The sequence below is a fragment of the Stegostoma tigrinum genome, chromosome 10 (genome assembly GCF_030684315.1).
Source record: "Stegostoma tigrinum isolate sSteTig4 chromosome 10, sSteTig4.hap1, whole genome shotgun sequence".
In the NCBI taxonomy this organism is placed as follows: domain Eukaryota; kingdom Metazoa; phylum Chordata; class Chondrichthyes; order Orectolobiformes; family Stegostomatidae; genus Stegostoma; species Stegostoma tigrinum.
Window position 1 is genome coordinate 91,790,434 of NC_081363.1, and position 13,686 is coordinate 91,804,119.

General features: G+C 43.8%; 1 protein-coding gene across 1 annotated transcript in view; it reads right to left on the bottom strand.

The window, feature by feature from the left end:
* The window catches only part of LOC125455385 (protein-L-isoaspartate(D-aspartate) O-methyltransferase-like), a 32,771-nt gene that overhangs the window by 4,593 nt on the left and 14,492 nt on the right, over positions 1 to 13,686 (bottom strand). The window contains exons 3-4 of the mRNA XM_059649391.1: positions 5,322 to 5,353; positions 252 to 356 (exon numbers count right to left, since the gene is read on the bottom strand). Coding sequence (XP_059505374.1) covers positions 252 to 356; positions 5,322 to 5,353 — 137 coding nt within the window. The remainder of the gene's footprint in view (positions 1 to 251; positions 357 to 5,321; positions 5,354 to 13,686) is intronic.

Below are 13,686 nucleotides of genomic sequence, written 5' to 3' on the forward strand. Positions count from 1 at the left end.
CCACCTTCTTTGAAACCACTGCAGTCCCAGCGCCGATACACCCTTACTGCTGTGCGAGAGCAAGCTCTAAGACTTTGAATGGCCATATATTTCCAAACCCAAGTGCTTAGTGTCTTACAGTTGGTGACATTTCCAGGTATCTGCTGCTCCTTTACGGGTTGCAGGTTCTCAGCCCAGTAAGAAAGGCCACAATTCCAATAGGTCCCAACTACTTCCTCGGTGTGTCCGTTGACCCTGCACCTTTCACTCACCATTTTGGCCATGCAGGCAGTCAAGTAGCCACTTCCAGAACCCACATCCAGAGCTCGAGCCCCTTCATACAGATGGCTGTTCAGACATTCCAGTGCATATGCGTGCTGGGAACAAACAGAAACTCGAGAAATTCAACAAGAAGCTTAATGCAGACTGGCTGAGCCGGGCTACAAAGGTACAATAATAGAACTCCAAAACAAATGACTGTGGGCTGGTGGTGAGAGGTGGCTCCATGCACAGAGCCAGCACACACCATTCAGGGCCCTCATCAGTATCCTATCGCCTCAATCAACACTGACTATGATTCCAATCATCCTAATCTCTCAGAGAGAGAGAGACCACAGAACTGGTTCAAAGCAACAACTGATGCAGCATTGGGAAGCTTGTCAGGTTGGGACAGTGTAGAGCCAGCTTTACTCTATATCCAATGTCCAAGCTGGGAATGTTTGATGGGGACAGTGTAGAGTTGAGCTTTACTTTCACTTTAAAACAATAGGGGAGCTACACTTCCATGTTAAAAGAGTAGAGGTAGCTTTACTCTTAATGTAATACCGTGCTGAACAGTTCCTGAAGTTTTTGATGGGAATACCGTAGAGAGCGCATTACTTTCTGCTTAAAAGAATAGAGGAAGCTTTACTCTGTATCTAACCCTGTCCTGGGAGTATTTGATAGGGACAGTGTCAAGGGAACTTTATTTTCAGTTTAGTTTTAGTTCAAAACAGTAGAAGGAAATTTACTTTCAATGTAAAAAGGCTGAGTAGGTTTACTTTCAGTTTAAAACAGTAGAGACAACTTTACTGTAAATCTAACACCCCTGCTATTGTGGTCCTGAAAGTGTTTGAATGGAAATGTCGAGGAGCTTTACTTCTTTATTTAGAAGAATACACAGCATCTTATTCTGCATCTAACCTTATGCTATCCCTGTCCTGGGAATGTTTCATGGAGATATTGTTGAAGGAGATTTCACTTTCAGTTTAAAAGAGTAAAGTGAGATTTACTCTATATCCAATCTAGCACTGTTCCTATTCTGGAAGTGTTTGATGGAGACAGTGCAGCAAACTTTATTTTCAGTTTATCAAAATAAATGGAAACATTGCTTTCTGTTCAAAAGACTAGATGGAGCTTTATTCTCTTTCTTACCTTGTGCAACACCTACCATTCAGCTTTTGATGGAGGCAGTGCAGAGTGAGTTTTGCTATGTATCTCACCCTGTACTGTACCGATCCTGGGAGAGTTTGATGGAGGTGGTGTACAGGGACCTTTACTTTGCATCTAAACCATTGCTGTACCTGACCTGGAAATGTTTGACAGGGACAGTGTAGACAGAACACTCTGTATCTAACCCTGTGCCATCTATGTCCTGGGAGTATTCGATGGAGATGTCGAGGGAACTTCATTTCCTGTTTTAAAAGAGTAGAGAGCACTTTACTTTCAGTTTAAAGGAGTGGAGGGTACTTTACTCTGTATTTAACCCAGTATTGTCCCTGTCTTGAAATCATTTGATGGCAACAGTGTCAAGGGAACTTTATTTTCAGTTTAAAAGAATAGGGAAATCTTTACTCTGTATCTAATCCCATGCTGTCGCTATCCTAGGAGTATTTGATTGGGGCAGTTTCAAGGGAGCTTCACATTCAGTTTACTTTCAATTTAAAAGAATAGAAACAGTATTGTCCGTGTCTTGGGAGGTGACCTTTATAGCCACTCTCAATGGCAGGTTGATGTTGCATTATGTATTATAGGTCAGCCTGCTGCAAACAGGCAAGTTCTCTAACTGCTCAGTGAGTGCACACGCTGATGGCACACCCTGGCTTAGGCAGCTGAACTATTGGCTAACCGCCAACCGCCAACCACCGCCCCCCCCACCCCCCCCCCCCCCCCCCCCACACACACACACATATCAACATCCTCCTTCAGAAAACACACCTACACAATAAATATCCAAAGGCCATCCAAACTAATTCCCTGCCTTTCTGTCACCAACGTCCATCTGGAAAGGCAGTAGGACATACTATTCAGTACTCCTGCACATCATGGAGGGCTGGTGAGACATGGTGCAGGACAGGAATCAAGATAGAAGTCTGGAGAAAGGTGGTGATGTTACTGGGCTCGTAATCCAGAGGTCCAAGTTAATGTTATGAGGACATGAGTTTAAGCCCCATCACTGCAACTGGTAGAATTCCCCCTAATATCATACTCATAATCAGATTCAACATAATGTGATCCCTAGCTGAATCTACAATGTATTGTTCCAAGAAACTGTCCTGAATACACTTCAGGCATTCTTTCTCATGCCTACCTCTGCCAGTCTGACTGTCCCAACCTACATGAAGACTGAAGTCACCAGGATTAATGTTCTGCCTTTCCTCCAGCTCTCAGTATCTCCTGATTTGTCCTTGGCACCACTTTACAGCTACTGTCTGGGGGCCTACACTCTGTCCCGTCCAGTCCCATTATGGCTATCATTACCCAAATAGCTGCTCTGTATTGCTGCCAGATCTGTTTGATTTGTACGCACACATTTCCCTTCTCTCAAACCCTACCCCTCTAATTAATGACATTAAAGCCCTCTCTGCAACCCTGCTTATTCAATTCACTAGGACTCTGATCCCAGCACAATTCAAATGAAGCCCATCTGATCAGAACAGCTCCATTCTACTCCAGAACTACTGCCAGTTCCCCATGAGCTGAAAGCCATTGCACCCATACTAACCTTTGAGGCACATATTTAATTCTGTGGCTTTATTTACCCCATGCCAGTCTGCCTGTGGCTCAGATAGGAATCCAGAAATTATTACACTGTGAATTCTGCTTTCTAATTTACCTCCCGTTTAAAATCTTTCATTTCTAAGCCTACCAATGTCTTTGGTACACATGTGGGTGATAACTACAGATCCTTCCCTTCCCTCTGTAAGTTCTTCTCTACCCTCAGGAAGATGTCCTTAATCTTGACATGGCGGGGGGTGTGCAACGCATCCTTTGGGAATCTCGTTCCCTGCTGAACAGATGGGTATCTATTCCCTTCATTATACTGTTCCCTATCATTAATTACATTCCCATTTTCTCCCCCACTTTAATGTCCTCCTGCACCAAGGTGCCATGGTCAGTTTGTTCATCCTCCCAGCAGCCCCCACTTTTGTCTGCACAGTTTGCAAGAACCACATAACTGTTGGACAATTTCAGGAGATGAAGCTGGTGTCCTTATACCCACCTCACCAGCAATCACACCCTCCTGTCCCAGCTCACAGACCAATTTTAAAACACCTGGCGTGACCCCACCTCTGAATCAAGGTGTCCAGCTAACTTTCCCCTTTCAAAGTGGTACAATGTCTGAAGTTCAAATTCCAGCTTCACAATTCGGATCCAAAGTTCCTCGTGCTGGAAACACTGACTACAGATGTGTTTGTTCTGAATCACACTGGTGTCCAGCAGCAATAATCATGTATCCTGCTGTCACTGTTGTATTTGGTTTAATTCACAAATTAATTGCTGATTACCTGCTCTTTACAATTTGCCATAATGAGGTGCTTCCTTAAACAGTACCAATCTTTTTCTTCAGCAGCGACTTTTAAGAAAAGACACAGCAGTAACTGGAGACCTAGACGCAAGGTGGAAACCTCATGTTTAAGCTGAAAGACCAGAAACATTCACTAGTCTCAGACACCAACCTGCTTCTTTCCCTGCATGCATGCCACACAGTGCCACTGGTCCTATTGCAGGTCAGGCTCTCAAATATACACCTTTCACCCTCTTCCACTCACCTCGCTCTTGAGAGAGTTCACTTCTTGCAGTAAACACTAGTTAAAGCACCTTTGCTCCCTTGTGCACCAAGTTCCTACTCAAATCAAGTTTCTAGTTCACTTGCTGGGCCTTTGTCTCATTCAGATGGCCTCCTTCACGTTGGCCATACTTCTTACTGCCCGTCTGTATAAAAAAATTCCTTTCTACATATAGTAAGTGCTTTTCCTTATTCTTCCATGGGATGTTACTGACCATCCTTTATAAGGTAGTAGTGGTACATGCTGTTACCGCTGTGGTTATGCCAACACTGCTGTTGGAGAAGTAGCTGGATTTTAACCTAGCGACAATGAAGGAAAGGGTAACATATTTCCAAGTCAGGATGGTAAGAGACTTGGAAGCAAACTTGTAGGGGTGGTATTCCCATGTACCTGCTGCCCTTCTAAGTAGAAGTGGTTGTGGATTTAGACGGTGCCATTGCCAAAGGAGCTGTGTGAGATGCTGCAGTTCATCTTGAACGTTGCACACACTGCTGCAAGTGTATGCCAATGGTGAAGAAGTGAAGGGTGTGGATGATGGATGGGTGCCAATCAAGCGAGCTGCTCTGTCCTGGAGGGTACTGAGTTTCTAGTGTATTGCTCGAGGTGCATTCCTCCACAATAGTGAAGAGCATTCCGCACACTTCTGACTTGCAGTTGGTGGACGGCTGTGGCGGGTAAGAAATGAGCTACTTGATGCAGGATTCCCAACTTATGGTCTATTCTGTAGCTACAATATTCATACGGCTCCACCATTCAGTTTCTGGTCAATGGTAACCTTCATGATGTTGATCGCAAAGAATTCAGCTATACTAATGACACTGACAGTCAAATAGCAACGACTAGTTGGCAGAGATAGTAGGAACTGCCGATGCTGGAGAATCTGAGATAACATGGTGAGAAGCTGGATGACCAAGCAGCATCAGGCGAGCATCTGAAGAAGGGTCCCAACCGTAAACATCAAGCTTTCCTGCTCCTCTGATGCTGCTTGGCCTGCTGTGTTCATGACTAGTTGGCAGTTGTCATTGCCTGGCATTTTATGCCAATCTCTTGCTTTTGCCCCATACCACTGCATCCCATTTCTACCCAAATAACCACCCAATGCCCTTGAATGCTTTAATTGAACCTGTCTCTATCACATTTCCAGTCCGAACATTCTGTACTCTAAGTGCTTCCTGTTTGAGAAAGCTTTTCTCCTCACATCACCTTTACCTTTCTTTTGAAAACCATTATAAAAACACCATTAACAAATCAGCCTCAGTCAGGACACAGTAATACAAACTGCACATCACTTACCATTTGAGGTGCACTAATAGTTGCCTGATAACCTACAGGAAAGGAAAAAGAGCAAATGTTACAAGAGTTAGATAAATGAGAATAAATGCCTGTTAGATGCATAGCCGTACATACACACACACACACACACACACACACACACACACACACGAAGAAAGAGTGTAAAAGGCTGCAGCACAAAAGGATTTAGGGATCCTCATTCATTAATCAGAAAAGATTAGCATCCATGTTCAGCAGGGAATAGGAAGGCACATGCAATGTTTGCTTTATTTTTAACAAACAAAAATGATGCATAAAAGAAGGGAAATCTTGTTAAAACTATACAAGGTACTATTTAGACCACAGCTGAGTACTATAAACAGTTTGGTCTCCTTATCTAAGGAAAGGTAGATTGATATTGGAGGCAATCCAAGGAAAGTTTACTGAGTCGATCCTGGATGTAGAGAGAGTTTCTTATAAGAAAAGGTTGAGTAGACTGGACCAGTACGAATTAGAGTTTAGAAAATTGAGGAGTGATCTTATTGAAACATACAAGATTCTGACAGAACTCAACAGAGTAAATGTGGAAAGATCGTTTCCCCTTGTGGGAGAGTCTAGGATCAGAGGGTATAATCTCAGAATAAGGGGACGCCCATTTCATAGAATCCCTACACTGTAGAAGGTGGCCATTCAGCCCACTGACTCCAAACCAACCCTCTGATTCCAGACCCATGCCTTACGTATCCCTACATTTCCCACATTACACAGTATGGGCAAATTTAGCATAGCCAATCCACCTAACCTGCACATACTTGGACTGTGGGAGGCAGACGTGGGGAGCTTGTGCAAACTCCAGACAGAAAGTCACCCCAGGTGGAATTGAACCCAGGTCCCTGATGATGTGAGGCAGCAGTGCTAACCACTGGGGTAGTGTATCTGTGGAAATCTTTCCTGCCTTATTTGAGGAAGGGTTGTTAAGTATATTCATGACTAAGGTAGACAGCTTTTTAATCAGTATGGGAATCAAATGTTATAGGGAATGGGCAGGAAAGTGGAGTTGACAATTATAAGATCAGTTCTGAGGGAGGGTCACCAGAACCGAAACATTAACTCCGTTTTTCCCTTCAATGATGCTGCCAGACCTGCTGGGCTTTTCCAGCAACTTTGTTTTTGTTCCTGATTTACAGCATCCGCAGGTCTTTCGGTTTTTATCAGATTAGTCATGAATGGCAGAGCAGAACTGATGGGCTGAATGGCCTACTATGTCTAAGGGTCAACCTGAGGTACAGGAACTACAGACTGGCTGTTAATAAACTCCTAGGGACAGGTCCCGCAGTCTGACTGTAAATATACATACATGCTGAGGGATAGGAACTATAGTCTGACTGCAATTATACACACACACCAGCACCATGGGGAACAGGAGCTGCAATATGACTATAGAATCCACAGTTTGACTTCCAAACCCAAGACCCCTACTACCTAGAAGGGCAAAGGCAGCAGATACATGGGAACTGTACTACCATTCCTTCACTGGCGCTGGGTTAAAACTGTCTTCTTAACAGCACTGTGAGTGCCCCTTCACCCCAGGGACTGCAGTGGATCAAAAGACAGTTTCACCAACTCCAGGGTAATTAGGGATTAGCGATCAAATGTCGGCCCAGCCAGAAATGCCCACATTCTCTGGATAAATAAGACAAAAAAAAAGTGGTCTTATTCTAGCTATCAATTCTAGCATAGCTTGGAGCACCAGAATAGTACAGCGTTAGAGGTAGGAGCTAAACAGGAGCGGTCAGGGCTAATGGTTAACGGGTCTTTGGGGGAGTGAGAAAAAGAGGGTGTATATATTGTGGGATGGGGGGAATAACACCTCAGAGCAAGGCTTGATCATGAGAAGGATCTGTATTTGGAGTCCCTTAATGTAAAAACATTGTTTCGTTGCATCTACCGCATACAGTTCTGACTGACTAGGAAACTCTCCTGCTTTTACTGCCTGCAATAAGCATAACACAAAGGCTTACAGGTCTATAATCAACCTTTTTTGGTTGCATTATGGCACTCCATTTTGTTATTTGTTCATGGATTGTGGACACTGTTGGCTAGGGCCAGCATTTATCATCCAGAAAGCAGTTAAGGGTCAAGTTGTGGCCCTGCATTAACATGTGGGCCAGAGCAGTTAAGAACAGCAGATTCTACACCCCCCCCACCCCGCCCCACCGAATGACATTAGTAAACTTGGTGTATTTTTTTATGATGAGTAATTATTTATTCTAGAATTTCTGAATTCACCATCTGCCACATTTGAATGTGAAACCATGTCCCCATGACAATAGCCTGGGGCTCTAGATTACTGGTTTAGCTACATTACCGCTACCCCACTCCCCAAAAACACATCATTAGCTGTAAATTGTGTGGATTAAAGAACTGTGAAGAAACAATGCGCCAAATTTGTGTTAATAATAAACGAGACCGTGTGCCTGTCATAACGAACTGAATCAGACAGTTACTTCTAGTGACTCTGCATGTACTTTTAAAATGAGCGAATTCTTTTTCCTCCCCACAGAGAGTAGTAAGGATCTGGCATGCTGCAGCTGAAAAGGTGGTGGAAACTGACTACATAAATCGTGTTAAAAGGGAATCAGCCCTGAAGATTGAAAATTTAGTGTTACAGATGAAGAGAGACAGGACCAAATACAAGTGCATTTTCAAAGACCCAGAAAGGCAATGGAAAACTAAATGGCCTACTGCTCTAGAGTCACATTTGTCAATTCTACAACATATGTGACCACATTTACTTCTGTGACTATCAAGACATGATAGGGGGCTTTTAGGCCAGAGGTCAGGACGCTACAATCAGAAGAGGAAACAACCTAGTGATGTTATCGCCGGGTCGTTAATCCAGAGACCTAGGTAATGCCCTGGGGCCCTAAGTTCAATACCCACCACAGCAGATGGTGGAACGTGAATTCAATTTTAGGGCAGCACTGCTGTCTCACAGCACAAGGGACCCAGGTTCGATTCCGGTCTCGGACGATCATCCGTGTGGAGTTTGCACATTCTCCCTGTGACAGTGTAGGCTTCCTTTGGGTGCTCTGGTTTCCTCCCACAGGCCAAAGATGTGCAGACTACATGGATTGGCCATGCTAAATTGTCCGCAGTGTCCAAGGGTGTGTAACAAGGGTGCGTAAATTAGGTGGATTAGACATGGGAAATGCAGGATTACAGGGAAAGGGTGGGGGGGGGGGGCGGTGGTAGTGGGATGCTCTTCTGAGGTGGTGGTGTGGACTTGTTGGGCCGAATGACCTGTTTCCACACTGTAGGGGTTCTCTGCCTCTCTTTGATATTAGGTGGATTAGTCATGGGAAATACAGGGTTACAGGGACAAGGGAGGGTTTGGATCTGGATAGGGTGCCCTTTGGAGGGTCGGTATGGACTCGACTGGCCAAATGGCCTGATTCCACACTGTAGGGATTCTATGTTACCGACCGCACCAGAAGACCAACTGAACAAGTGTGGAGTTGAGGGGTTTAGCCCTGCTGTGTTAACCTGCCATGGTCATTTCCCCTGATATCTCACCCACTTCAGTGAATTTCAACCGTGGGGAAGGATTCTTGTCAGTCCAGTCCTGTTTACCCTAACATATGCAGGGCTCCACAGTGAGGACCTACTGGAGCAGAGGCCTCCTATCTCATATGAAACTGGTGGCTTTTATGTTTGGGGTCAGCCCTTCAACTCAAATCCTGCCCAATCACTGGTCAGATCCCAACTGCAACCCCAAGTCATCAAATTCAGGACCTCCCAACTCCTCACACTTGCTGGAAGAAGCAAGAGCTGTGTTTTATGAAGCAGAGGTAAGCTTACCTATCGACTATGGAGAATCAGCGTACGGGTTAGTTCTGCAATACAGCGCCCGGTCTGTAGCTATCATTGCATCAAACACTTGTTGAGAGCGAATCACACCACCTTCTGTGGGGGTGAGAGAAAACACTGGGTTACTGAAGACACAACATAGTTCGTTCCACAGTCAGACGTGAGTTATCAGTGAGCTCCATAACATCCTTCAGCTTCTTTTTAAAATTTCTTTATCTTTTTGCCTGTGATCTAAAACAGGAAAACAGCCTTCTTGAAACCAAGAACTGTGGCAGAAATTGCTCTCTTGAAAACAAGCTACTCACTGCAAGTTGTGTTTACACTGTTGATTTATTCAAGCAGCAAGAAAGTGAGCTTAGACACTACAGCTCCCTGAGGCTGGGGGCAGGGGGTGCAGAGTCAGGAAGCTGATTGTGTAATTGACCAGTTGTGGATGCTATAGGGCAGGGGCATGTGCGTGTGTGCGTGCGTGAGAGATCGAGAGCGAGAGCGAAGATTTTCCAGCCTGCAAGGATCTGTCTTTATATTTTTCTGCAGCAAGTAACTCAAGCCAGAAGACAGTCGGTAACTCTCTCCTACCATCTGTTGTGAGCTACTGCCTCAAACAGCAGTAGTGAAACTGAACAAGGAACATGCAAAGTTCCTGCGAAAGAAAACTGGGAATCTGGAGGGAGAACAGAATCTCTCAGGCAGAAGAATGAACATAATATTGAAACCTGTGGTACAGTGTGATTGAATAGTGCTTCCTCAATTTTTTTTCCCTCTCTACCTGTAACACCAATTATTTTTATTTGTATGAGTGCATTAGGGCAATAAAAGGGGGTTAGAGTTTTAAATAGTGAAGTCATATGAAGACAGTTCATATCTGTTTACATGTGGTTAAAGTTTACTCATTAATAATAAACAGCAATTAACTGCAGAAGCTTGGAGGGTGTTTTCCATTAACCTCATTCACCGGACAGGTAAATCTGGCACTTTGTGAACTTTGTTTAAATCTTTAACGTCTGTTACAACATTGGGATTAAGGAAGGTCAAGCATCAGTGCAATTTCCCAAGTGGCAAGTCACTGAACTCTACCTTGGTGCCACTCACTAACCCCACAGCTTCAAGCACTTCTCATTGGCCTGGAATTACATCTATACTCAAACTTCTCAATACTGTCAGAAAAAGATTCTGACATCCAGAACCTCAACCTGAGCTACAAATCTTCTCAAAACTCGCTAGAAAAAGATTCTGTTATAGATCGTTGAGACAGAGTTTTATGTCCTGCTCTTAAATTAAAACTAACTGGTTGATTTGCAAACCCATGCTGTCACTGTAATACAATCCACATATATCACAGTGACAACACGGGTTTGCACATCAACCAATTAGGTGTAATTCATGAGCAGGATATAAAACACTGCCCATCCATCTATAGCAGAATCAAGCGCAAATATGTATAAATACTGACCAGCATTGATGCTCATGCCCCACAAATGAATTAAAAAACGAAGTTTAGTCATCTTTGTTCGCAAGAACCGTTGACTCAGTTCTTGTGGTACAAACCACATATGACAACCTACCCAGTTAAGGGGACAGCCCAAATCTATCATAAAAATCACAGGCAGAGTCTGTAGACCATTTGCTAATTCTGAGAGATTGTTATCGGTGTCTGTGGTCACCATGTGTTGTCACTGTTGGAAATCAAGGCCCACCATTCCCAGAGTCTGGGCAAGGCTTAAAATTGTAAAATTCACCAGATTTTCAAAACCAGCTTGACAGAAAGTACAGAACAGGCTTCTGTACTTAATATGATTTGCTATTTATTATAAGCAATTAGATTCTTAAGTACAGATAAATAAGTTATAAACTGTCAGCATATAACTTTATGAATTAAAACTCTAATCCCCTTATAAATAAACCCTTAAACACAGACAGAGAAAGAAAACACATGGACGGAGGGCAACCAGGAAAGAACTATGCTCTCCCTCCATCATAAAGTCAGCAGTGGGGATGTGCAACGACGATCGCACAATGTTCAGCACCATTTGCAACTCTTCCGATACTGAAACAATCCATCTTCAACTGCAACAAGATCTGTGCAATGTCCAGGGTGGGCAGACAAGTGGCAAGTAATATTCATGCCACACAAATGACAGGCTATGACTATCAGCAATAAGAGACAATCTAACCACCTCCCCTTGACAGTCAATGATGCAGGAGCACAGGGATTTACTGGGCTTTCCAAAGGGGAAGTGTGACCCGTCAAATTGATTGTCATGAGTTCCTTCATTGATTAGGACAATGAAAATTGATGCTCCCATAATCCCCCCAATTAAAATGAATTTTTATTGTGTCAATTTCACAGCGCTGCATTAGCTATTTCTGCACTTGGAGTGGTTTAGGGGAGCAAGATAGCAAACAATTTCAAAACAATTAAGTAAGAAAAGCTGGGAAAGCAGAGCATTGCTTCTCTTTCCCAATAGAGGGTGTTTTTTTTAAAGAAAGTGAAGTATAAATTAAATCTTGATACAGATGGTGAAAGATGAAGCTGGTGGAGGAATATCTGTGATAACAACCTGGGACTGTTGCTGCAACAGTCTTATCTTCCAGCATAAGTACCTCAAGCTAATGAGGCACAGCAGAAGAGGAAGGCAAGGCAAAATAATCTCCAAAGGAAGTGCAAGGTAGCATCAGCAATGCAGTGTTAGTCAGGACGGGCAAGATGCTTTGCAGGCACTGAAGCCTACAGAAATGTGACAAGCCTGCCCCAGGCAAAACACTCTAGAATGTTCTGCAGCCCGCGCTCAGAATGCTGCAGCAATGCAACAGGCCTGCCGAGATACAGGACAGCCCACAGCAAGCTGCAATGTGAGCACATTTTGGTACTCCTGCACCAAAATGGTTTTTGCTGATCCTTTACTTTAAGGATTATGGTAGATGAGTTTTCATCAGCCGAATAAACTCAGAACGTCAATGCGATCAGTTTGGTGCCTTGCACTCCATGTTGGAAAGCTTATACAGTTCTTCACAAAAAGCATCCATGTACACACAACACTTTTATTTAAAGTAAGTTTCATTAAAATACATATATGCAGCATACATGCACCAGGGCAACAGCAAAAACCAATACCAAACTCTGGTCCAATGGATTAACAGACAAAACAGTGGAGTATGAAAGCAGGGAACTGTTGCTAAAAGTTTACGCATGGCACTAATTAGAACACTGCTGGAATACTGTGAACAATTTTGGGGCCTTATTTACGAAAGACATACTGACATCGGAGGCACACTAGCCTGATACCAAGTATGGGGGAGGCTGTCTTATAAAGAGGTTGAGCCTTTACTTATTGGAGTTTAGACGAATGAGAGTCTAAACTGGCCTTATTGCAACATAGCCAGATGGCATAATCCTAGTATAAAAGGTTCACAGATGAGGATGAATTTCTTCTCTCTGAAGATAGTGAATCCATGAAATTCTTTACCTCAAAGGGCTAACATGGCTGAGTCATCAAGGCTGAGATAGGCAGACTTTTAACCAACAAGGGAATCAAGGATTATAGGGAAAGGGTGGTTGTTTTTCAGATCAGCCACAATCTCATTGGATGACGGAGAAGACCAGATAGCTGAAGGGCCTACTTCAGCTTCTATATTTTATGCTCTTGAAAGTCACGGCTTACAGGAACCGAGGTAATAGAACAGAGAACATTACAGCACAGTACAGGCCCTTCGGCCCTTGATGTTGTGCCGACCTGTCGTACCGATCTCAAGCCCATCTAACCTACACTATTCCATGTATGTCCATATGCTTGTCCAATGACGACTTAAATGTACCTAAAGTTGGCGAATCTACTACCGTTGCAGGCAAAGCCTTCCATTCCTTTACTACTCTCTAAGTAAAGAAACTACCTCTGACATCTGTCCTATATCTTTCACACCTCAATTTAAAGCTATGCCCCATCGTGCACACCATCACCATCCTAGGAAAAAGGCTCTCCCTATCCACCCTATCTAACCCTCTGATTATTTTATACGTTTCAATTAAGTCACCTCTCAACCTTCTTCTCTCTAATGAAAACAGCCTCAAGTCCCTCAGCCTTTCCTCGTAAGAACTTCCCACCATACCAGGCAACATCCTAGTAAATCTCCTCTGCACCCTTTCCAAAGCTTCCACATCCTTCTTATAATGCGGTGACCAGAACTGTACACAATACTCCAAGTGCGGCCGCACCAGAGTTTTGTACAGCTAACGGTCTGTGTCCATTTGCTCCCTGCCCATCCATGTACCTGTCCAAATATATCTTAAAAGACGCTAACGTGTCTGCGTCTACCACCTCCGCTGGCAACGTGTTCCAGGCACCCGCCACCCTCTGTGTAAAGAAATTTCCATGCATATCTCCCTTAAACTTTCCTCCTCTCACTTTGAACTCATGACCCCTAGTAATTGAGTCCCCCACTCTGGGAAAAAGCTTCTTGCTATCCACCCTGTCTATACTCCTCATGATTTTGTAGACCTCAATCAGGTACCCCCTCA